The 26,293-nt window shown below is 42.5% G+C and overlaps 1 protein-coding gene across 3 annotated transcripts in view; it reads right to left on the reverse strand.

The window, feature by feature from the left end:
* LRBA (LPS responsive beige-like anchor protein) overlaps positions 1-24,454 on the reverse strand; it is a 417,388-nt gene extending 392,934 nt beyond the window's left edge. For all 3 annotated transcript variants that reach the window (XM_080368631.1, XM_080368630.1, XM_080368629.1), the window contains exon 1: positions 24,221-24,454. In XM_080368631.1, the coding sequence (XP_080224757.1) occupies positions 24,221-24,439 (219 nt within the window). In that variant the 5' untranslated portion in view covers positions 24,440-24,454. The remainder of the gene's footprint in view (positions 1-24,220) is intronic.
* Between the last annotated feature and the right edge of the window lie 1,839 nt (positions 24,455-26,293).

Raw genomic sequence — 26,293 nt, forward strand, 5'->3', positions numbered from 1 at the left:
TCTCAATTTTCCCTCTCAACAGTTATGATAAAGCTCACTTTTTCCTATTTAGTATTTACTCATGACTGAATTATGCAGTATGAGTGAAGCAGATTAACATTTTATCCACATTAAGTCCTCTTCAAGGCAGTAAGTCTGTGGAAGCACACAAGTACCTCATGTATGACTACTTAGGCGTACAATTGTAGCATTCTTATTTTATCACACATTGAACATTTATACTGTGAAATAGCAGCATTAAATGCTTTCAAAATATCAGGTTGTTTGGTTTGGGTTTTTAACATGTAAATTGAAATACTGAAAAAAAAAATCATGCAATTACCAACACTGGAGAAAATACAGTGGCAGTAGACAGAATGTGAAAGGAAAATAGTATAGTTTTCTTCATGTATAATTTTAAAAAGTGGTGGGATTGCCTGCTTTTTGTTCATAATTGGACTATGCAAAGCATTCAGCACAGAATACAACACTTGCTTAAGAAACCATTCTTATTTTAAGATGAACCTAAACCTTTTTTCATCCTTGTTGCCATGCTGTCTTGGGCAACACTTTCACCTAACCACAGCTGGTCAGCGACAGATCTGGAATACAAAAGGCTGCCCCGATACAGATACCATTATTCAGAATCTGAAAGGTACTTCAATATAAAAATTTTAATTCTATCTTATTTCCTTCCTCTCATGCAAATTTTGAGAAAAAGACAGGAAAGGGACTTGTGGAACACATTTATTTTCAGCACAACCAAATCCTAATGAAACATTTAAGGAAATGTTCAGGAATGACATTTGTAGAAAGAAGAAATTCAAGTTAGAATTCTATTTGTAACCTTATTGAAGTATAAAGTTAATATCAATCATACTCTGACAAAATACAGTCAGCTAAAGTTTGTAACCTTTCTTTTCTGGCTTGTCCATAAATTGCTTTGTGGAAAACAGCTTTCAACATCTAGAACAATTCTAACATGTAAGCATTTGCTTCAACATTAATGAAAGAATTTTAATAACTATGCTATTCCACTGATTCTATCAGCTCAGAAGTCCCCTTTTCTTAAGCAAGGTAGACAAAGCTTTAAGAAGAAATCAGAATTACTTTAAACATAATTGCCAATCTACTTAATTACTGAATGACAAGTATCTTGCTTGCATCACCCTTCAAACTCAAAAGGTCACCTTTAGCAAGGTTCTCTTTTTGTTTAAAAAGACTTCCCATTAAGACAACTAAACAGAGTGTAAAGTGATACATTCATCACCTAGTTTCTTAAACAGTCCATGTGCAGCTCGCAAAAGTTTGGAGCTAATTTGCCTCTAACTCTGGAGACTGACACAACTCCTGATGCCACTAAAGAACAATCATCACAATGATTCTCCTTCCTCCTGTTTGTGGGCACTGCAGGCAAACAAGAGAGGCTGCAGCAAAGGACAGCTCAAACAGTAACTGTTCCTTATTGAGCATAAAATACAGGTGAAACTGGCAGTAACAACATTCTCTCAGAGCAAACTGAACAGTGGCAATCACTTCATTGCCACCATAGTTCTGCACTGAGAGAACCAAAGAGGAAAGCAGTCAGTTACAGACAGAGCTACAGATAAAAACCCCTCTCCACAGAAGACTCTCAGATTCCTAAAATATTACATACTCTCTTGCTCAGCAACCATTTTTAATTTAACTGTGTTTATCCTCAGCATCCACTGTACTACTATAACTGGGTTACACATGGCACCACAGATGGTGCTAAGTGACTCCAGGTAATCAGAGGAAAGCTTTTGTGAAATAGTAACATTTAAGAAGTAATAAAATTATGTTTCTTTTTCTTATTAAGTTCCAGTCCCATTTCTCGCTGTGCTTAATACAAAACGAATCTCAGGTTTATAGAGCAGCAACATTTTTGGAACCCAAAAATATGTGAATTGTGGAGAATTGGTTAGCTGAACAAGGGCACTTTAACATCGGAATGTTGAGTCATCAAGATCTTAAGAAGTATCGAAGACAGCTTACGTGAAGACTAATGGTTCACAAAGACACTCTATTCTTGTTATCTTTGGTGAAAGTAAGAACAAGGACCTTATGGTTAAAGAAATGAGAACTATGCCCAGAAACAAAGAGTGCTGACGAAGGTTGACCTTTTAGGTGGCCAGCCAATGAGGAGCTTAACTTTTGCAATATGTATGACCTAATTATAACTGCTATAAAATATGTAACCGTAGCTTAATAAATGAAGTATGCTGATCTCTCATATTGAGCGACTGCTTCTTCCCTCCGTTCCGGCAAATGGCAACAAATTGGCGCCCGAACAGGGACTAGGAACGGGACCAGAGGACATAGGACCGGCGACCCGATAGCGGAGTCCGGACCCGGCGACCCGATAGCGGAGTCCGGGAGCCACGGTCGGCGGAGAATTTGAGTGCGGTCCTGTAAGCAGCGCAGGAGGCGGAAGGGATATCTTCCCCGCGCCCGGGAGCACCTATAGAGGCTGTCCCGCCTGCTACGCGCCGCCGAAGTCTGCAAAGGCTGCAATTGCGCGCAAATTGAGGTATGAACAGACAAGCGGCGTATAATTTGCTCGAATGCTTTTTAGAAAAGCGGGGCACTGAGGGGATAGATCTGAAAAAGGAACTTCCTGACTTATTAAGCTATGGCGTGGTCAGGGGATTTTTTGCAGATCCTAATACAGTTTTTGAGGAAAGCGAGTGGCGAAAGCTAGGGGATAAATTATTTGATGCTGTTATAAGTGAGGAAAAAACAGCAAAGAAATTAATGAAGCCGTGGCGGGCAGTTATAAATACTATCACTATGCATAAAGCTGAACAAAAAGTTGCTGCTGCTGCAGCTGAGAGGCTAGACGGTACGGCTTCTACCAGAGTGCCCTCTGTGCAGCAAGCAAGTGCTACTCCTTCGCCTGACTGCCCTTTGCCCCCTTCCGTGCGCACCTTGGTTGTCCCACAGAACCCTAGTGGACCTTGGGATCTATCCCATTTAAGTTCCACTTTAGGAAATGGGTCGACAAGCTCACATCAAGCTGACGGGGTAGCTCTAAGGGAGACGCTCACGGCTCCTCCTGCCTCCACAGCAATAATCGACACTAGTGAGGCAGAACAACCGGTGCTAGGTACTGTCGCACCAGCCTCTGGACGAGGAAATAATCCCTTTTTGGGCCGTGGTGTGTCAAACCTTGCCTCAGAACGTCAGCGATGTTGGCAAAAGGTCGCGGAGGCGGCTATGAGCTCAGGCGATCAAGAAGCTGCAGCTAATCTCATAACTGAAACATCTGCATTTCCAGTCATGTATCAGCCAGATGGCCAAGGTAACCTAATGGCCACAATTCAGAATTTAGATTGGAAACTACTTACTCAGTTACGAGCCACAGTTAATGATTCAGGTATTAAGGGAGAGCCTACACGCCAGATGTTAGACTACCTTTGGGGAACTAACATCTTGCTTCCAGGGGATATACGAAGTATAATGAAGTTAATTCTTACACAACATCAACAACTATTGTTTAATGCACACTGGCAAGCAGCCTGTATGAGGTCCGTAGCCGAAGTGAGACAACCAGGCGACCCTTTGCACGGGGTTACACTTGATGAGCTTATGGGACTTGGCCCCTATTTACGTCTTGAAGCTCAGGCGTTAATAGGTCCAGATAAAGCTAAGGAGGCAATGTTACTTGCTCGACAAGCTTTTGATCAGCTTAAAGAGCCTGGGGGAATTCCTTCCTACATGGGAATTAAACAAGGAAGGGAAGAGCCTTTTGGATTGTTCATTGACAGGGTGGCCAGCGCTATACAAGCGGCAGGCGTTCCCGACTATCTGAAAGGTACCATTTTAAAGCAATGCGCAATCCAAAACTCTAATCCTGCTACTCGAAACATTTTAGCCACCCTTCCCGCCACTTGGTCAATCGAGGAGGGTTTAGAGCGGATGGCACAGGTACCAGTGGGACCACAAGCTATGCTAGTGGAAGCTGTGAAAGAGTTAGGGAAAAACTTACAAGAGCATGCCCGCTCATCGCACAGCCAAATTATGGCAGCTCTTGCACCTTTGCAAACTCCGGTAACTCGTCCGGCGCCCCGTGGATCAGTTCGTCCCCGGTGTTACCGTTGCGGAGTAATCGGACATATGAGAAGAGAATGCAACGCAGGTCCAGTCTGGTGTAAATGATGCAATTCTGACTCGCATGCTGAAACAACTTGTAAACAAAGAAGGTCGGGAAACGGGACGACCAGCGGGAGGAACCGCCCCGCGTCGACACAAAATGCGGCCGCTTATCCAGCATCCACCAACAACAACCCTTTTCTCTCCAACCCGCCACCAGCGGAAGCCTTGGGCTGGACCTGGCAACAGCAGTAAATTGCACCCTAATAGACTCTAACACCACGCGAATTGCTACGGGTGTACAAGGACCTGTTCGAGTAAATGGCCAAGCCGTTGGAGCATTATTAATAGGTCGCTCCTCAGCCACTATGGAGGGTCTCACTGTGTTAACGGGCCTGATTGATAAAGACTATCAAGGTGAAATACAGATAATGGTTCAAACATTGTTTCCACCCTTATTTGTTCCAAGAGGATCAAAGATTGCACAGCTTATACCTTTACCTCACCTAACTGAAACCATTGCCCCTGTACAGACTGCTCCACGAGGCTCTGAAGCTTTTGGTTCCACAGACCAAATAGCTTTATTAACCCTTGGGTTACGACAGCGACCTCGCAAAGCAGTTTCGGTACAGTATGTGGATCGGATGATTACACTTTCCGCTCTATTGGATACCGGGGCAGATGTCTCTATTATTAGTGAACGTTATTGGCCATCTGATTGGCCCTCTCACACTACAGGTGCTACAAAAAAATGATGTCTCTATTATTAGTGAACGTTATTGGCCATCTGATTGGCCCTCTCACACTACAGGTGCTACTGTAGCCGGAGTGGGAGGACTCACTTTAGCTCGCAAGTCACCCCTCCTCCAATGGACTATAGGAGAAAAGGTTATCAGTTGTTGTGCCTCTATTATTCCGTTACCTGACGGGGTGCAAGCCCTAATAGGACGTGACATACTTGCACAAATGGGAATGGTTCTGACTACAGAAACCCCTTTTTAGGGACGGCCATTGTTTGGACTTTCCCAATCCAGTTGAAATGGAAGACTAATACACCTGTGTGGATTGAGCAGTGGCCGTTAAAAAAGGAGAATAATAAAAATAGTCCCGAAGAGCAGCAAAAAACAGTACGAAATACTGCTCCCGTCCGTGACGAGACGTAGTACCACGTCAGATGCTATCACAGGGGAAGGCTCACGTGTGAGCGAACTGAAAGAACTATCTGCTACCGTAATAACTTGTATTATATGCTATTATTATGATCCTTAGGTTTTATGTAGATGTTACACTTACGGAAAAGAGTAGTGGTGTTGTAAAAAGCTTGCAAATTGCTAGTGTGAGAGTTGCTTAAACGAACAGTTTATATTAACTAAGCTGTTGCTTGCTACAGGGCATGAATTGTTAAACAGTGACTAATATTTCTACTACCAAACCCACTGGGTCGAATTGATAATTGAGCTGACAAAAAGATTATTGGTTGGCGGTCTCGAGTACAGTAAGACCAATCTAATGCTGGATATTTGGCCTGTCTCCAAAGAAGATCAACGGTTTGTTTGAAAATTAAGTAAGACCAAGTGAAAAACATCTTTGAAACAGTGATTTATCTTTTAGGTCCACATTATTAAAAAAAAAAAAAAAAAAAAAAAGGTTTTGAGTCTCATATCATACAACATTAGTGTAAACATAGATGATGGCACTGTTTTTGGGGATTAGTCTATTAAATGTGGTTGTTGTTTTTGCTTTACATAGAATAGACCCTAGACAAAATATGTGGGTTACATGGGCAAATCAATCAGGAGTTACAGATTTTTGTCTTTCCCTGCAGAAAGCAAGTGATCCTTTCCGAACATGTCTAATTGGTTACCCTTATATACATTGGCCTGATTTTGAACCTTTGGGAGTAAATTATACAACCATAGATCAATCATACTTAACCTGGTTAAACCGGAAGTATAATGACATGAATTTTGGCTTTGGTGATAACTGTACCTGGTGGAATAGTACACTTGTTAAGAATACGTATTTTTTACAACAGTTGATTTACCATTTAAATAAATCAATCCATTTACCTCAGCAAGAATTAGACCTATGGGGTTCTTTTCCAGCTGCTGGGCCTTTAGTAAATGTTAGTCAAAAGCTTAATTGTACCAGAGTTTACCCCCTATTTCGACCTATCAATGGCTCAGGTGCTATCATGTTTGGAGATGAATGGAAACGCATCATGCACCGTGATAATGTAATACAATTTTACTTAGGATATCAGAATGTATCAGGGAATTCTAACCATTGGAACACCTCAAAATATGCCGGTGAATTTGATGTGGAAAGTGTTACGGCGAAATTATTACCGGAAGGATATTTTCTAATATGTGGAGACAGAGCGTGGCCTGCCATACCATTTCGTCCCGTGGGAGGACCCTGTTATATAGGCAAGTTAACCATGTTTGCACCCACCATGCGTGACTTGGTAAGACAAGCGAATAGAGCAAAACGCAGTCTTAATGATATAAAGCCAGATTGTAATGATAATGTAAATCTTGGCACAGTGGCTGGAACTGTAGCTCTTTCATTTTTTCTTCCTGGTGGCGCAGCAGCTGCGAATTGGGCTAAAATAAAAACTCTAGCTTGCTGGGCAGTGAAACAATTTAATTCTACAACTGACATTTTATCAGGTCTTGCCACTGATGTTGATAGCTTACGCCACGCAATCTTGCAAAATAGAGCTGCTATAGATTTTTTGCTTTTAGCAAATGGGCATGGATGTCAGGATTTTGAAGGCATGTGTTGCCTAAATCTTTCTGATCATTCACAAAGTATTCATCGACAGCTAGAAGAGTTAAGAAATCGTATGCATCATGTCAAAGAAGGTTCATCAGGCATAGATTCTTGGTTTGCTTCTTTAGGCATAAATGGATGGTTAAGAGACTTGTTAAAACAGGGTTTATCTGTATTGCTGTTTATTGCTTTATTATTGCTTTTGTTACCTTGTATTCTTTCTTGTATCCGAAAATTATTTGAACGTGTTACTCAATCCTTCCTTGTCCAAAAAGAAAACGGGGGAATTGTGGAGAATTGGTTAGCTGAACAAGGGCACTTTAACATCGGAATGTTGAGTCATCAAGATCTTAAGAAGTATCGAAGACAGCTTACGTGAAGACTAATGGTTCACAAAGACACTCTATTCTTGTTATCTTTGGTGAAAGTAAGAACAAGGACCTTATGGTTAAAGAAATGAGAACTATGCCCAGAAACAAAGAGTGCTGACGAAGGTTGACCTTTTAGGTGGCCAGCCAATGAGGAGCTTAACTTTTGCAATATGTATGACCTAATTATAACTGCTATAAAATATGTAACCGTAGCTTAATAAATGAAGTATGCTGATCTCTCATATTGAGCGACTGCTTCTTCCCTCCGTTCCGGCAAATGGCAACAGTGAATGAATAAAAAACAATTCTTTATAAGACTTGTCAAAAATAAACTGAGGAATGCATCCATTTAAGGAAGAAGTTTAAAGAAGTGGAGGGACAGGAGTCAATTTTTTTGTTTATGCCTCCTATTAATCAAAAAAATAGCAATAGTTTTTATTCACACTGTATAAGAATGTTATATTTATGAAATCATCTGATTTACGTATTTCTACATTTAACACACATTTGGTCCATGAGTCATTCAACTAGCATTAATTCTTTCCATCAAATCCACAAGTAAATTCTTTTACATTTAAGATCACCATCCTAGCGGACAAGAGTTCTTAATTTTTTCAAATTCCAAGCACTAGTCCAGTTACCAATTTAAGGACTTTTACACATGGGGAATATATAATAGAAAAGCTCTTGCTTCTAGCCTTGAATGGTTGCAGTAACCATGGTTATCACCATTTGCAGTGATGGCAGTGACGGCAGCTGCATCCACAGCAAAGCAAGCTAGACACTTTAAATTATAACACATCTGTGCTTCCTCGGACATCATCTTTCGCACTTGGAGTTTGTTGCACAAAACTGAGCAACTTAAGTAATTTTTAAAGCCTAGTACCAATTTTAAATATTTTAAAGCCAAATAGTACCGCTTCAGTATTTTCAACATGCTTTCTTTAGTTGCTCTTTGGATTAAACAATAATTATCATTATTTCTACTGCTATGTGTTATTCTTCACTTTTTTTTTAAATAAAAGACACATTTGCATTCACAGAACTACTATTATTTGGTTCCAAGCAAGTATTGCATTGAAGTTCTAGCATGAATTGATTTCAGGTTTTAGGACACCTTGCTTCAGAAACTTCTGTCTGCACAACACGGCCCATCTCCCGCCTTTACATAAACAAGCCTCTCACTATATACTGTCAGTCACTAAGAACAACTTTGTGTTCATTTCTCTTCAATAACTAAGCATCATGTAACATAAGGGTTGGCAGTGAGGTCTCAGTAGGTAAAGATGCTAAAATCTTCTCAACTTTCTGTTAACTGCAGTGAAGGATAACTCTAGGGGAGAAGAGATTGTTTCAACAAAACACAGAAGTTTGTCATCTTCCCAATAGATTACAAAAAAGTAATAATAAAAAAAATTGTAGCTCCTCAGCCCCAAGTCGACCAGAGTACCTGACTTTTTACAAATTTTCTGCAGTGAGAACCGCTGTTATGAAACAGGCCACAACCATATTAAGTCAAAATCCCAGACAATATATCTTCACATTCCACTGTCTACAGTTGTAGCAAATACCACCTTCACTAGAGCTTTAATAACTATAACCTCATTTCAGGTTTTAGGTCCTTGCTGATTCAGATAAATAATACTTTTCTGAATAGCTTAAGTTGTAACAGTTTACAAACAGCTAAGAAAATACCTGTATAGTAAATTACATGCCTTAAAAACTAAATTCCTTCCCCCCCCCCCGCCTTTTTAATATAGGACAACTACAGAAAGACCACGTGTAAATTGGCTTTTCAAGTATATTTCAGGTTCTAAGATTCTTCAGGAGGTGATCAATACAGACACCCAGACTGTCTTAGAACACTAAGTTTAGCTCACTTGATAGTTTCTCAGTTTCTAGTGTTCTTATTTGATAGCACCATTTGAGTTTTAACACTTTATTTCTTCATTCCAGTTTTTTCATTTGGCAGTTTCACTTGTTACTTTCTGGGGTTTTTTAAGCAAGTTTCTATTTATTGCCATATAATCTGCTCCAGGAACTGGTAAACAAACATCTAAATGCCAACCTATGTGTACCAAGTACCCCTCAGTGGATGTTTCATGACTGTAGCTAACAACAGTGGAAACCTGTAATATATCGACAGATCATCTCATTATCATATGATCAGTAAATCACCCAACTTGCTTAAAACACAGGGAGACTAGAAGAGAAGAAATCTAATACCTCAAGTGACGCAGTCCAGTAGAAGTAAAGATGCCATTGATTCACATCTGGACCAGTTAACAGAGAGACTAAAATGGACATCAACTTTCCAAATGCTTCTGCCAAACAGTGTATTTATGAATTCATAAAAGCTTTTGAGGCTCAAGCTTTTTATTGCCGACACCGAATCTACACTGCGGATTGTAAGAATGAAGCGATACAAAAATGCAAAAGCAGAACCTCTCATTGACTTATGTTGCCATTAGAACAAAGGAGCAATTGTGAAATCTCTCTTGATGGAGCAGCACAGAAAGCATAGGCCAGCAGGAAGGTATCTTCCAACAGCAGTGACTGTTGCAGGCAGTTGCCTTGAGGCCCTTTAGTTTGCGTTACCTATCCAGAATTATTACAAGCTTCACTTCTGCCAGTTCTCTGCAGTCCTATACATGAATGCTTCCAAAGCAGGCAGCTCCTGTACAACAGAAGTAGCTTTTTCTAGTCCTTTGCTACTCTACATATCCTTACAATCTTGTAGAAAAGTCTGAACCTTCATTCCTCTTTCTAAGAAATTTAAATGTGCCGTATCAGTCATGACCACCTACTTGGAGCAAGTAAGGCCTGATTCAGTTTGCGGAAACTTTGTTGCACCTAATGGATGAAAAGGTAAGAGCCCAGCCCCACTCTTAGGGGCTCTGCTATGCTTAAAGAACTAACAAGTAAAAATAAGTGTCTTCTCCTTGCTTTTATACCATCCATCTTCAACATGAAAATAATTCAAGCAAGATGCATGAATGTATCTCAAAGAGGAGTATGTTACTTCATAATACCAAACACAGTGACTGTAAATACCTTACTGGTTCACAGCACCAGAACATGAAACCACACCATACAGAAATCATGACTACAGCATTACACATAACAAAGCAGTGCCTGAAGACAAAAAAAACCATGCTTGGGTAGCTAATATTTAATTTATTTAATGTAGCTGCCATACATACATTTCATTATTGTGTTTTCTTTGAAACAACAGTTAATTTAATCAGCTTGCATGCTGGTAATGGACAATAGCTCCTCTTGGCCAAAGGTTCAAGCACCTTTTAATACAGGAATTTGCACATACAATTACTGTAATTGAGAAATCCTTTACTCTGTTTTGATCCCATCATTATCATGATCATAGTTTTAAGAATCCATATGAGCTTTCAAGCATCTTTTACAATGCACACAGTAAGGTCATGGGTAAACCAACTGATTCAGGGGCATCCTCAATAAACAAAACTCCTAGACAAAGTTGAGAAACAGAATTCTAACTGTATCTCTAGCCTCATACATGTAAACAATAGATCTATAGGAAATATTAAAGCTGAATCTTGAAAGCTGTGAAATGAGTACTCAACTGAAAGAGGAATATAAAGAAGCATTTAAAGCTGTTCACCTCCTTCCCCATACACCTACTTTAACAGGTAACTGAAACATCAAGATCACTTTAACTCAGTGTTACAGAAGTCAAAAGCACTGCCAAACCACACGAGACATACAGTAAGTGTATTCCAAAACTGAAGAGCTATTCCAAAAAATAGGTGTCACACATTCCAGAAAACTGTCATTAAGGCTGTGTCTGACTATATGCGACATTACTATATTGAAATGCACGGAAATATCCTGCTCAGGATGATACCGAGCTTCAGCTACCAGAGTAGGAACTTCAATAGTAATGCACCACGAAATTCCCATTAAATCCTACATGTCAGTTAGCAACAGCTACAGGACTAATATACAGTGTCACACATGGATACTAGACAATACATGACAGACACAGGACAAGTCAAAAGCAACTGAAATAATTTTCCCTTCCCCTGCTTCTAAATGTTTTAGCTGACATTTCTGGCACTCCTGTGTACTTCAAAGTGATTTTTTCTCATAGAAATTAACATAAACATCACAGAATCATTTGGGTTGGAAGGGACCTTAAAGATCATCTAGCTCCAACCCCCCTGTCACGTGCAGGGACACCTTCCACCTGCCCAGGCTGCTCAGTGCCCCATCCAGCCTGGCCCTGAGCCCTGCCAGGGATGGGGCACCCACAGCTGCTCTGGGCAGCCTGGGCCAGTGTCTCACCACCTGCACAGTAAAGAATTTCTTCCCAATATCTCATCTAAATCTACCCTCTTTCAGTTTAAAGCCATTCCCCCTTGTCCCATCGCTATTTGCCCTGCTGAAAAGTCCATCCCCATCTTTCCTGTAGGCCCCTTTAGGCGCTGGCAGGCTGCTCTAAGGTCTCCCCAGAGCCTGCTCTTCTCCAGGCTAAAGGGCCCCAATTCTCTCAGCCTGTCCTCATACAGGAGGTGCTCCAGCCCTCTGATCATCCTCGTGGCCCTCCTCTGGACCTACTCATGCTGGTCCACGGCTTCCTCATGTTGGGGCCCCCCAGAGCTGAACGCAGTACTCCAGGTGGGGTCTCCCCAGAGCAGAGAAGGGCAGAATCGCCTCCCTCGACCTGCTGATCACATTTCTTTTGATGCAAACCAGGATGCAGTTGGTTTTCTGGGCTGCAAGCACACACTGTTGCCTCATACTCAGTTTTTCATCCACCAATACCACCAAGTCATCCTCAGGGCCGACTCAACCAACAGCGGACTCACTGGCCTGCCTGTATCCACATGTGGGATTTCCCCAACCCACATGCAAGACCTTGCACTTGGCCTTGTTGAACTTCATGATGTTCCCACAGGCCTACTTCTCAAGCCTGTCAAGGTCCACCTGGACAACATACCTTCTCTCTAGAGTAGCAACTACATCTCTGAGCTTGGTGTCATCTGCAAACTTGCTGAGGGTACGTACACTCCATCCCACTGTCCACATTGCCGACAAAGATGTTAAATACTACTGGTCCCAATACGGACACCTGACGGACACCACTTGTCACTGGTCTCCACTTGAGACATCAAACTGTGGACCACAACTCTTTCAATATGACCATACAGCCAATTCTTTAACCACCAAGTGGTCCATCCATCAAATCCATGTCTCTCCAGTTTAGGGACAAGGATGTCATGCAGGACAGCACCAAATGTTTTGCACAAGTCGAGGTGAATTATATCTGTTACCCTTCCCTTATCCACCAATGCTGTAACCCCATTGTAGAAGGCCACCAAACATGTCAGGCACTATTTGCACTATTTGCCCTTAGTGAAGCCATGTCGGCTGTCACCAATCGCCTCCTTCTTTTCCATGTGCCTTAGCATAGTTTCCAGGAGAATCTGTTCCATGATCTTTCTGGATACAGAGGTGAGGGCAACCAACCTGTAGTTCCCCAGGTCTTCCTTTTTTCCCTTTTTGAAAACAGAAGTTATTTTTCCCTTTTTTTCAGTCAGTAGGAACTTTACCAGTCTGCCACAACTTTTCTAATATGATAGATAGTGACAAGATCATGACATTTATATAGCCAGGATTTGATTTCAAAAGTTTGAATTTGAAACAAATAATTTATAACCAAGTTTTACTACAGCACAGTTACAGCAATTCACCTGAACCATTCTTCTGTGATGTTATTTTAAGATAATTTCTTTGGCCAGAGTTAGGTTGCTCCTCTAAAAATTTTACCTCTACCTCTATTCCTATGACTGGAATTGTAAGAGATCCCAGCAACTCTTTGCATACCCAATTAAAAACTTATATGGACATATCCATTTTTAAAGTGCTAAGAACAACAGCAACACCATCAAGGTTAAGTTAGCCCTCAAGTGAAACGTCAAATTCCCACACACACCCCCGCAACTTCCACTTTGTATCCAGTTTTCCAGGTTTCTCAATTTGCCACACAAAACCTAGCTGAGGGAAAGACTGAACTGCTAAGTTTGCTTGTTACAGTCATCCACACTGTCTGACAATGTGAAAAATACTTCCCCTCCCCGCCTTTTTTGGGGGGTAGGGGCAGGGCAGATAACACACAACACTAACTTGTATCCAGAAGCATACATGACATTTTTTCAGCTTGGTCATGGCTTCTCTTCTCAAGACAGCACACAGAAGTACTAAGCATACTCCTAAAGTAAGATCTAATTGGAAATAGGGATATCACTTTTCTGCAAAATGACAGCACCATCCAGAAGCAAGAAATCCAAGTTTCTTTCATCTAAATTCTATCTTTTTGAAATATGTCTAACCAATTCTGGTGATCTTTCAGTCACCGGACAAACCTTTCCACTTGAATTCACTTTCCAGGAAAGAAATCAAGATTCCATACACCATAAAGAAAACTTTATTAAAGCCCCAACACGTGGGCAAGAAATCCACTGTCTTCCAGCTCCAAACCTTTCCTGTCACATATGAGCGACTGGAAAACCTTATTGAAACACCTTAACCACAAGGTCTAAGACTTGTTTCTTTCTGTGGCTTCCCCCCACACCCATGAATCTGGCATTCTTCACTGTATAACCTAGTCTTTGCAGAAAAGGTGTTAGAAATGTCCCCCTACAAGTCACATCATCATCACTATGCACTCCTGACAAATGGCAATTTGAAGCTCTTCCTACTAAGGACGGAAGTTAGGATGTTTTTCGTTTCCTGCATAGGTAAGACTTTACTAAGCCAGCAAAATTCCCAAAAAGCAATATACATTTCACTTTAAAAGCAGTACACAGGAAGGGCGCAAGTCTTTAGTACCTGGTCTCAGGCAAGTCACAGAATACACATCTCCCCAAAGACAAAACCCCTACCACTCCACTGATCCGTAACAAATGCAGCACGCTGCAGCACTCCAGGGAGTGCTCAGGACTCCCTTTTGCAGCCCAGGATGAAGGCAGCAGGTGCCAGGTCACAGAAGGGGAGCCACAAGAGCAGAGAAAGAACAAAGCAGAGTGTGCTGATGTGAGGTTAAACAGTAGATAATCTAGCATGGCACACTGGGACCCTACTTTTGAGGAAGAAATGGGCAAGAAAACAGACAATCTTTTATCTGTGAGCATTTACTGATTTGCATAAAGATGGGAAGCTGCTGGTACGGTTTCTCTGCCCAAGAACCCTTTTCACAGCACTTTACTGTTGAGATGGGCACCACTGCTACCATATTTAAATCAAACATATCTGAAATGTTTAGAACATCATAGCTTCAGGTGACCATTCCCTGTAGATTACGAAATGGACAGAGAACTTCTTGCAATTCCAGTTGAAATATCCATTCCCAGCATCTGTGTTCTCCCATTCTGTAACACCAGCAACATACTAAATACACACAGCTCCCGATCTCACATTAGCTATTTTGAAACACATTCTAAAAATGCAGTCACAGTTACTCAGTTTCATACTCCATATCAGACACCTAAAAGTCAGGCATTACAGCACCTAAATTGTACTGTAGGATTCGATTCCAGTATATAACTAAGCTCCCATTATAGGGAAGGGAGGGGAAAAAGAGAAAACCTGCAAGTTCTTTTCAATCAAGTTCACAACCAAAACTACAGACAAATCACATGTTTTGTTTCAACAAAAACATTAGCATGAAGCAGATGCTGACTGGACTGATAGCTTCCATTTGTTTATTTAACAGTCATGCACCATTACCAACAGTAGTCATTTGGTTCCTATTCTCCCCCAGGCTGCATTGCTTTAAGGCTTATCAGCAATTCTATTTCTGTATCATTGGCCTTTTTTTTTTTTTTTTTTTGAGCTTTTATCTATGATTCTGCAAAAAGAACCTTGTTGGTTTTTTTAAGCACTGCTTGATTCCAAGGTCCACTTGAATCGTTAATAGTCCTGCAAAAAACCAATTGTATTTAGGAGCACAGTTTTACTCCTGAGAAGTGCAAACAGCACAACTTAAAGGCTTCTCTAATAACGGACTACCAAAACTTAAAAGTTGCAGGAACTGCAAAGCCTTTGTTCAGCACCAGGGTTTACCTTATTCTAACAAATAGATGCCCACCCACTTCCATCCCAATTATATTTGGGAAAGCAACCAGTATAATTCCCTGCATGCAAACCTGCACAGTTTGATAAAGGAACCAATTTGTGATTTATCAAGCAAACATTCAGCATCCTGGACTCCATAATCACATACTTCCCAGTCCACTGCAAGGCGCTACTCGTTCTCTTGCTGCTCTTTCATAAAAGAAATTGCTCTCCCGCTGCAGTGACCATCTTACCTGCTGCTTACTGGTGCATTTAGCCTTTCAGTATTCCCAAAAGAGCATAAGCAAGCTACAGGTCACACTATGTACTGTTACAGTTACTGCTTTATAGGGCTAGTCCAGTAATAAACTAGAAATTTGGAATATTTAAGCAGGGCAAACAGAACAGCCTCCATTTCATTAACTTATTCCTGTATACTCTGCCCACACCACAGAGGACAACTGCTGATGGCAAAGGGGGGAGCTGAGGGAGGCTGACACAAACACATTAGCACACTTCCATAGAACAGACTAGTCCTAAGTTGTTACTCTGGTTTTGATTTTCAGTTGCAAAGGAAATCTAACCTAGTAGCACTTTAGGTGTGGTTTTCTTCAGTTGCATCAACAAAATAGAAGATTTTTGCCTGAACAACTCACTTCCAGCTTTTCAGTCACATCAAAATAATTTGAATTTGCTGTATAGTGCACATGAAATTTTTTGGCTAGATGTAGAATACAAAATCATCAACAGAACTACTCGTATGCAGGTTGCAGTAAAGAAACTTGCAGCTCAAACTCACAGAGCACTTCACAGGAGCAACAGAGCACATCGTATTCCCATTAGCTATTCTCATTTAAATATCATCTCAAGGCAGCTATTAACAAGAAAATCACACCTGGGATGTAGCTGCTCCCAGCTCCCCAGTTATTACTAGAGAATTCAGTGCAACAGAAGGCATTACGTTTTCTTCTCCACAAACTAGTTTCTATTTAGAAACTACTTATGCCTGTTCCTGAGGCTTTGGAATCTAAAGCACTACAGCAATGCAAGCTCTTCACAGATTACAAGCCTGCAGTATCAACAAAGACTACAGTGTCTCAGGAAAAGATACAGTTGCAACTCATGCAGCTTAGCAAATCCGATTACAGCAGTTGTGCAAGGATGCATCTCGATTGCTATCTGCTCTAAATATGGAGCATTGCACACTGGAAACTACAGTCTCCACTGGCCACATGTGGTATTAAAAAAGCAGGTGGCAATAGTATCCTGTTTTATGCAAATTCGAGCCTTCAGATTCCTGGCAAATTGCCAGAGCTCCCAAAGAGAAGTCTTAAATTTTCCCAGAGGACAAAAAAACAACCAAACTAGTTTTTGGACAGGCAGTAATATGCTCTAGCACAATACCAAGTCTAACAGAAAAATCCAGAATTAGTTAAAGCAGAAATGTAATCTAAATTAGGACATTAGTAATTAGGTCAAGTTAATACCAAAAACCATCATGCAAAATGTTATGAGGAGGCCAGCAAGGCCTCTAGGGGCTGGGGAAGACACTTGAATGGCAGAAAGTTAGCTAGCTGTAATTAGCCATTATGAACATTTTTCCAGATTGACCTATTTAAAATAAATAGAAGTTCTTTAAAAAGATATGCATAAATTTAATGTAAGCAAGACTGAATTTGACAGAAAAGATTCTTAAAGGGTTTTATCCACAGAAACAGCAAAGGTAGGAAGAAGCTATTTCACATCCAATGACTAAACTGCAAAGCTTATTTAATCTGTGCAACAGATTAAAGCTTCCTCCTTATGGTTCATAAAGAAATTCATGACTGCATAAAGACAGAAACTATAAAAGCTTTAAGTTACCAACTTACCTAGTGTTGAGGGGGGGAAACATGAACAGAAAAAAAAACAAAAACAGAACACCATGTCAAGTGGGATACAGTTCAGAATGACTACAGACTCCCCAATAGGTGGTAAAACAAATATACAGATAATGAAATAAACCACGGAGAAAACTCATTTTTATTTTTCATCAGACTTGAAATCTTAACACAAATCTTAACACCTGATGATTTCCAGAACACAGGGACTTCTCAGCAAGCTTCAGCATCTGAATGTACAGTTGACTAATCAGTGAATACTGAACACTGTACCAAACCAACACTGCCTTAAAAAAGAATTAAGCAAATACCTCCTCTCTGATTTTCCTCAGCCTCCAGTATTCGTCCAAGACAGCCACCTTCCAAAAACTTCTCTTTACTCACACTCCTCTTGAATCTGCACATGGTCCACCCCTCCGATAATCTCTTTCAATGAACACAAGTAATTATCTATTTTTATCTCACTCTGCAACATCCAAACTTTATAACAACCTTGACATGCCATCCACCTATTTCCCTGATGCTTCTGACTAATTTCATTCTATTCCCTAATCCGCAAATGCTCTTCCTGAGCCAGTCCATATGGCCACTACATTACTGTGCTATCTGCACTGCTAGGTCAGGCCAATAGTCCATCTAGCCTAGTATTGTCTGACAGAGGTGATACAAAATACTCCTTACAGAAAGCAAAGTGAGCTCAACAGATACCTGACTCTCCTTTGTTACAGGACACCCGCTAAAAAAATGCCATAAACACATTTTAAACAGGCCTACTTTTTAGAATAGAATGCTAATTAAAAATTGCCTATCAAATACTGCATTATTAAAACATGATATATGTAAATACCTAGTTCAGCCTTGGGGTTTTAGCTTTATTTTAGGTTTGTACAGAGCCTACTAATGGGAGTACAGGATGCAAACACTTCTAGAAAATGCAGAGCATGTGTCTTTCATGGGTTTTCACAGACACTTGAAACTTCAGATTGGTTACGAGAATCTATAAAAATTCAACAGTTAGAGGTAGAGTGAGAGAAACTGACCATTTTCCTGTGTGATCTTAAGATTTTCTCCTCAGTATTTTGTCATCCTACAGTGCATTTTAAGTTGCAGTCACACAAGTGAGTTGATACCACAGCCAAAGTACAAACCAGCTCCTCTCCAGTCTAGACTTTGTCTAGGTTCTAAATCATCAGCATGCCTAATCCAAGACTACCTTTACCATCTCACCTCCTACATTCCCTGCCTTTCTCAACAGACCACCAGATTTCCCTAAATTCCTACGCTTACTATGCAGGTTGATATTTCCACTAACTACAAAGTAACATCCAAATAGCATCAATACCTGAGAAAAACCCAATACACATCTATATTAACAGTATCTACAACTACTGAGAATACATTCTAGCAAGATGGAGGTCTGTAATTCCTATTTTAAGTGAAGGACAAGTGACTCCCTTTACTCAAAAATTTTGAGCTAGGTACAGTCTAGTGAAAGACATCACTTAGCCTCATTTAGTCAGCTAAGCTTATCAAAATCACCTTTTACTGTTACCAGATCTCAAATTAGATGCCTTCAAAACCATGAAGATGACTTGGAAACAAGGAGTCCAAATTTATTCGTCAAACTGAGCACAAGTCTCCCACTGTGAAGGGGTCAGCAAGAAGTAAGTTTGCATCTCACGTGTTTTATAAAAAGGACATTGAGACAGATTTAGAGGCATTACAGATCTTTTGCTGAATTCCACTCACTCACCAAGAGTAAAACCACACATGATCACTAAGACAGCTGACTGTCCAATTTAATATGATTTCAAATAAACAAAGATGCAAGCTTGACCCAGCTTAAGCCACAGACTTACCTTATCACCTATACTGCAAATGGACAGAAGTGACTGAACTAGGATAACTGTAGCCAGAGGTGTACTTACTGGCAACCTACTAGGGAAGACTGTATATATTAAGAATGCACAATACTCAGCGATGCTCTAGAAACTACTTAGTTACTCTCACTTGTCATCAGCACTGATAAGTTTATATAAATAAATATATATAAAAAAGAAAATAAATCTTAGCATTCTCTAAAAACATACAGTAAGGTAACAAAAATAACGCATTGCTATGAAAACATTTATATGGCATTTTTACTACTGCAATAAATTTAATTCTATCAGCATTAGCTCTGAGGGTTTTCTACAGTAAGGTATGTGCAAAAAAAAGTTTGTGACCAGAGATGAAAAAAGGGGAACTTCAGCTTCAAAAAATCCATTGTGCTAGTGTTTCACAAGCATTCATACCAAATTAGGAACCTGTCGTATCAGCAGGTGATGTCATTAGCTTTCAATATGAATAATGATAAAGAATTTACAGTGCAGAAGTCGCAGGAACGGAGACATCACAAAAAGAGCAGAGGGCACACGAACAGAAGGCAAACAAGTGGCAGTCCTGACACTGATCTCAGATTTGTTCTATAAAACAAGCCAAGAGGGGTCGGGGAAGAAGGTTACTTTAAAAAGAAGAAACAAGGAAAGTAAACAGTAAGAATTTTAAAAAGTTATGCTGATTTTTATTTGTGGTTTTAGTAAAGTCTGGCAGAAATGAGAGAGGTGACAAATAAAGTTTATAAAGTAATTTTAGTCTCTGCTCCTCAGATCCTGTTTGTTCTTAATCACCTTTGGATGAAAAATAAGATTTCTTTCCCACTTGCACTTGGGGACTGTAGGTGAAGACCTCATAATTTACGAACAGAATCAGAAGGAACAGCACAATCTCCTCACCAAAGAGACAGACAGAACATTAAAAAAAAAAAAAGCCTTTGCCACATAGACCGAGAAAAGAAAAATCAAACCAAAACAAATAACTGTATCTACATTAGTCGATAGAACAATGAGAAATACTAAAGCTTTTTAAAACAAAACTGGCTTAAGGCAAGACATGGCATTTCTTTAAAGAGCAGAAAGTCTAGAATACCTGTTGTCTCCATACACTTATCAACTTGAGTCCTGAGTAAATTCTGGCATGAAGTCCCCAAACTGAATGATACAAACATCACAGAGAAAGACAACAGTTGTACAGTCATCTGCCTGAAACATAGCACAATTTTGCCAGAATATCCATTTCCCACTGCAAGCCTGCTAATGCTGCATAGTTAACCCCTGCACATACAGCATTCATTATGAATAAAGTACTTGTCGGTGAGAGCCCTTTATCTACTGAAAGACAAGAATATCCAGTGACCTAAGTTTTATATATAAACAAGAAACCTGCAATAACTTGGAAACAAGATAACATTGACATATGATACAAGACAAGCCTGTATAGAATGGAGTAGACCAGAAGCTCCACCCAGAATTTTCATCAGGAAAAGATTTTGCAGAACCTCCTTTATTTCTAATGCAGGCTGCAGAGCCTTCAAAACAGAATTCTCTACATCTGAAAACTTAAAGATCCTAAAAACCTTCTTTGACACTAGCAGCACAGTACTGTAACTAATTGTTATGTTTTAAGTTTTACCAGTTGCTGAATTATTTCTACTGCTCTAGTTGAAAGTTTCTTCATTAGTAGGAGGTCAACTTGTTTTTCTATTTTACTATGAAAAACACATAGCTATTTTAAGTTAGTAACAGATACCACTATAAATAATTTATTGTTCCACTCATCTCCTACCAAGAGGTTTTTTATTGTAATAAACTAAAGTGGGGCGGGGGGGGAGGAGCAGATATGAGGTAATGAACAGCAATTCACCTGATTCACGTACAAGGGAAATTCAAGGAGTTCATACTGCCCAAAGTCAATTAAAAATATAATTTACAATGCATCAGCAATATATACCCATAGTTTAGCTTACTGTCTGTCAGAAAAGTAACAGAACAAATTAATACTTGAATAAGACTGTGCTTTCAAAGTTATTCACAGAATAATAAGCTTCTTTGAAGTCAGTATTTTCCTTCTCAATTTTAAAAAGTGCTGAAACACACAAAGCTGTATCTAACATGGGCTGGAAAATTAGGTTCTCTGTGAATACTGACCAAAACAAAACAGGTGAGTTCAAATATTTCTAAGAGTACAGTTTCCAAAGATGATAAAGTGGGACTACTAGGTTTTTGATGCATGCTAGAAGTAAGCTCACTAAGCACTGTTACACTGCTGGACAGAGAAAATGTTATCAGTGGTTCTCAGCTCCAAGATCCAACACTGCTGGACTGAACAAGTACTAACCAACTATTTGCTCAAGTAATCAGCACTACAGAAGCTTAAAATTCTTTAATAAGCAGCAGGTCAGTTACTGTGCACTTCAGATTTTTGACCTTCTGAGTCTGTCACATATAAAGCATGGCCATCACTTACAGATGAGGAACATCAAGACAGCACTTTGGGTTTCTCTTGACACTCCATCGCAAACAAAGAAATTCACCCTAACTTCCATATGTTATAGCAAGCTTGAAGAGCATGATTAAGAGCAACGTGTTTGCACAAGAGGTGAAAATTAGGTCAGCTAACCTCCCTTTTTAAAAAAATCAGATCTTCACATTTGAGAGTCGTTATGCTATGAAGAATAAGTATGTATAAACACCTTCTGACACAGATTTGCCCAGCCCTCCTTCCACTCTTGTCTAAAGGCATCTCACTTTAGTGATAAAAAAAATCCCCCAAATACCGTACGTCTCCTCCTCTCAAAGCACACAAAGCGACCTAGCTGATTCTGCCAACACTGCCGAGTACAGTTATGAGTCACCAAACAGAATGAAACCCAAGGAGGGGGGGGGAGATACGTTGGGCTTAACCCCATTAGTAACAGCAGATCACACCATGATTTTCATACCAACTGAACCTGCACACACACAAGAAAACTCGCTCTGAAAGGTATTAGGAAACAAAGTACCAGAAAAGCCATAGCTAAGAATCACTTTTTCATATAGAAGTTAAATCTTGTCTGCACACACGCACAGAAGAGCAAGTACCATTGCTAACCAATACTTCAAATGCCTTAAGTTCTGATCAGTGTGATTACAGAGGTATTAATCGACAAAAACAAAGATCACAGCTAACGACTGAACAGAGGCAGAACTCTTTATTCTCAGTGTTCTCCTGGGACTCAGAGAAACCAAGGGACCTACTTCTTTTGATATTGCCCAAAATTTTTTATTTTGTTCTCACATAATCCAGGAAAAGTGTCCTTACCACCAAACTATTGCTTGTTTCATGATAGCTATCAACCATTTGTGCTCTGATAAAATAGCACAGTGCAGGAGCATGAACTTCAGCCTCACACGTCGTGGGCAGGTGTGCTGGAACAGTTGGGGAATCTTCTCAGACAGGTCAGGGATGTTGTTTCACTTGCACAGAAAGTAAAAACACAGTTTCAAAAATCTCCAGGGCCAGAAACTCTGTCCTACTTCTACCTGGGAAATGAAAATCCACTGGTCAAAATCTCTGAAATCTAAAATTGAGGATTCTCTGAATCAAGCTGATTTTTTCATTCCTCCCTTGTCCAAAATGGCGCAGAAAAGGAATTCCAGCATAAAGGAGCTTTTACATTTTCAATTATTCTGCTGAATCTCTTTCCGCTGCTGCCATAAAACACAGCTCCAGCACACCACTTCAAAAGACCATGCTAGGAACAAAGTAAAATTTAACACCCTCATGAACAGCTTCCCCTCACACTAGCGTCCTAAGTTGTAAACTTTTCACCGGAATTTCTTTTTGAACCTGATGTCCATGTAACTGAGCACTGTGCTTTGTCAAGGACAATAGTCAAGTGGACTCCAAGTAACTTAAATCACTTTGTCATACTTCAAGCATCCACGAAACCTCTGCTCTGCACTTCATTTTTGCTAGTACTGCAATTTCTGTCTATTGAGACTTATATTCAAACAGTTAATGAAAGCATTATATCCTGTTTATATGAAAATATCAAAAAAATAATCATTTATCATAACCCAAGAAGATAACATCAAAGAAACAGACACAGCACACATATTTAGTGACCATTAAAACCTGCATGTAGCAAAGACTACTAACAAAATCAGTGAAATGCAAACAGCATTTAAAAAACAGTATGCCTTTTGCCTCAAATTTCCTTGTTACTGAGCTTTACACTATTATATTCTCTCACTTCCTGGTTTGTCAGAAACCACACCGTTTTAAAGTCAAAGGTGCTCACTAAAAGGAAGAAGGAGGAACAATGAGTACATTTAGACATGTTTTGCGATCTCTGATAGTAGCAGAGTATCTTTGTAAACTTAAAGACAGTTCTTCTCCTACTGTTTTGTCTTCTTCAGCAAGCAAACATCAACAGCTAGCCTAATAGTCTTAAATGTGGCCCAGGAAGTTCAACAGTATGTATTATGTTTGCAGCTTCGACAGGAAAAGTTGTATCCTCAATTTTCAGTGAGATCTGTTATGAAGTATTAAATGCATCCATACTGTATTCAAAAACCAGCAGCTGACTACCTAATTTTAAAAAGAACATTGAAAACACATTCTGCTCTTCCCAATAAGCAATGTAAAGCATTTGCATGAACCACCCCCTGACACCCTCAGCCCCCATACACAGAACATAAAAGTTCTGCCTACTTCCAAAGCAAGTAAGAAGCAAAAAGGGACATAAACACCTTCATGGGAAAAGTTGCTTTGGCTTAGAACAACAACGTGTGTATTTTGATGACAGCTTGAGTTACTAAATCAACATTTAACTTTCCTGCTGAGTACACCTGTTGAATGTTTAAACATAACAATACACTTCTCAGTCTAAATAAAGCAACAACCTCTCTGAGGCAAACTAAGGTGCACGCTGTTTAGAGCCATTTCAAGTTTAAATGTATATAGATACTTTATTTTCAGCTTCTGAGGTCTTTAAATAAAAAGAACCTAGCTGAAATCTAGCATGGTGAGGGTGCAAACACGTAAAAACATACTGACAGAAAAGTAACATCAAAAAAGCACGGGATTCTTCTGCACGCACATGCTGTTCTTTTCCCTCCTGCCCCCCCAAAAAAGCAATCGACTTACCAGATTAAATACAGTTTCGACTATGTCTCTGTTGGACACTTCACCAACTTCCACCAGTCCAGTCAGTACAGCAAATTTCATCTTGATACCTCGGATGGGGACTCCTGGATTCAGAGGCTGCAGCCCGCTTCCCCCTTCCGCCGCGTTTCCTTCTTTTCCCACTCCTCCTCCTCCATCACCTGTCGGCTGCACATCTTGTTTGCCCTCCTCGCTCGCCATGGCTAGCTCGCTTCGGCCGGGGCTGTGGCCGCCCGCCGCACGGCCTCCCGCGCAGGTGAGCGGCGGCCCGCGCCTCCCCTCGGCTCCGGCTCCTGAGGAAACCCGCGGCCGCCGGGGGGGCGGGGGGGAGGACGTGCCCTCGGAGTCCCGGCTCTCTCCTCAGCAGGAGGCGTCTGTCCGCAGCTCTGCCCTCGGGCAGGTATTTACAGCCCTGAAGGACAACCCGGGGTGTTTGTCACTTGGCGGAGAGTCAGGCGCTCCCCGCCGGCCCGAGGGTCCCACCTGCGGCCCCCGGCCCCCGCCGGCCAAGCGGCCACGGGAGCGCTCGCTCCCCCGCAGTCCCGCCGCACGGCGAGCGCCGCGCTCCCAACGCGGCCGTGAACAGTTTAATTATTTTTTTTTAAAAATCTATTTTTCTAAGGGAATACGCTCCTCCTTCCCTCCCCGCTCCTTGCCTGCCGCGCCTCCGACTCCTGCTCTTGCACCGCCGCCGCTCCGGCTGCCGGCGCGGACAGGTGCAGCGACCCGCCGCCACAGCAAGTTCGCACTCACCGCTCGCTGCCCGGCGCCGCGGCGGAGGGGGCGCGGGGCTGCCCCGGCGCCCGGCTGCGGGGTCGGCAGGCGGCTGCTCTGTCCCGCTTGCCGGCTGCGGAAGGCGGGCTGCGCAGCGCCAGCCGCCCCTCTCTTCCCCAGGCTCGCGAAGTTTCAGCAGCAGCCGCCGCCGCTTCACGCCGCGGTCTCGCTCAGCCCCATCGCTTCCTGCTGCCGCTCGCCGCCGCCATGACAGCGCCGCGCCGCCGGGGCACTGCCGGGCGGGGAGCCGTGCGCCTGCGCGCCTCGGGCGGGGCGGGGCGGGGCGGGGCACTGCCGCGCGGGGCGGGTGCCGCCGGCTCGCGCACGCCCAGGTGCGCCAGGTGAGCGGGGCGCGGCGGCGGGAGGGGGGCGAGGGAGGGGCTGGGGCCGGGGCCGCGGGAGCGGTGGCGGGAGCGCTCCGTCCTCCCCCCGGAGCCTCACCCAGCGCTTCAGCCCCGCCGCTTCCCGCCCCCCCCCGCCTCCTCAGGGGGCGCCCTCGGCGGGGCTGCTCTGCCCGAGGGGGCGCGGCCGCCCTGGCGCTGTGTGCAACAACTTGCCCCAAACTTCCTTGCGCTGTTCTGTGACTGAAGCCCGCCGTTCCTGAAGCAATTATTTTTTTTATTTTTTTTTTTTCATGGGGAGGGGCGGCTTGTTTGGGTCTGTATTTTTTTAAGAATAAAACAAACCGTATGCGTGTCGCAGAACCGGCGTGCAGGAACGAAACCAGCTGCGCGCGCTGCCTTCGGGGCCGCAAACGGGGGGACAGCGGCAGGCGGGTGGCACAGCGGGCAGCGCCTTCGCGGGGGACAGAGGATGTGTAAGGGCTCCCGCCGCAGGGGGAGCGGGGCGGCTGCCCCCCCGCCCCGCCGGGGAGAGGAACTCCTGTCGAAGCCCACCGGGGCCGGCCCGGGGCCCGACGCAGCCCCTTGGCGCCGCCGGAGGGCGGGTGTCACTGGCGGGCGGCGGTCCCCCGCCCAAAACGCCCCCCGGTCTCACCGAAGGACGCGGCAATGTTAAAAACCGGCGCCCCTCAGCCCCCGCCGAGTACCGAAGCCCGCTGGCAGCGGCGTCCCGCAGTCAGCGGTCCCGTCCCCGGGGGGCGGGAAGGCAGAGGCGCCGCCTGCCCTCCCCGCCGCCGGGCCGGGCTTCCGAGCCGCGGGGGGGGCCGCTCCCAGCGGGTGAGCGGCGGCGGCAGCTCCCCGGGACCGGCCCAGCGGCTTTTCCCGCCGAGCGGCGGCCGCTCCCGGCCGGAGCTTGTGCAGCGCCCGAGGGGAGCGGGCG

Source organism: Falco punctatus (assembly GCF_963210335.1).
Source record: "Falco punctatus genome assembly, chromosome: 1".
NCBI classification, from domain to species: domain Eukaryota; kingdom Metazoa; phylum Chordata; class Aves; order Falconiformes; family Falconidae; genus Falco; species Falco punctatus.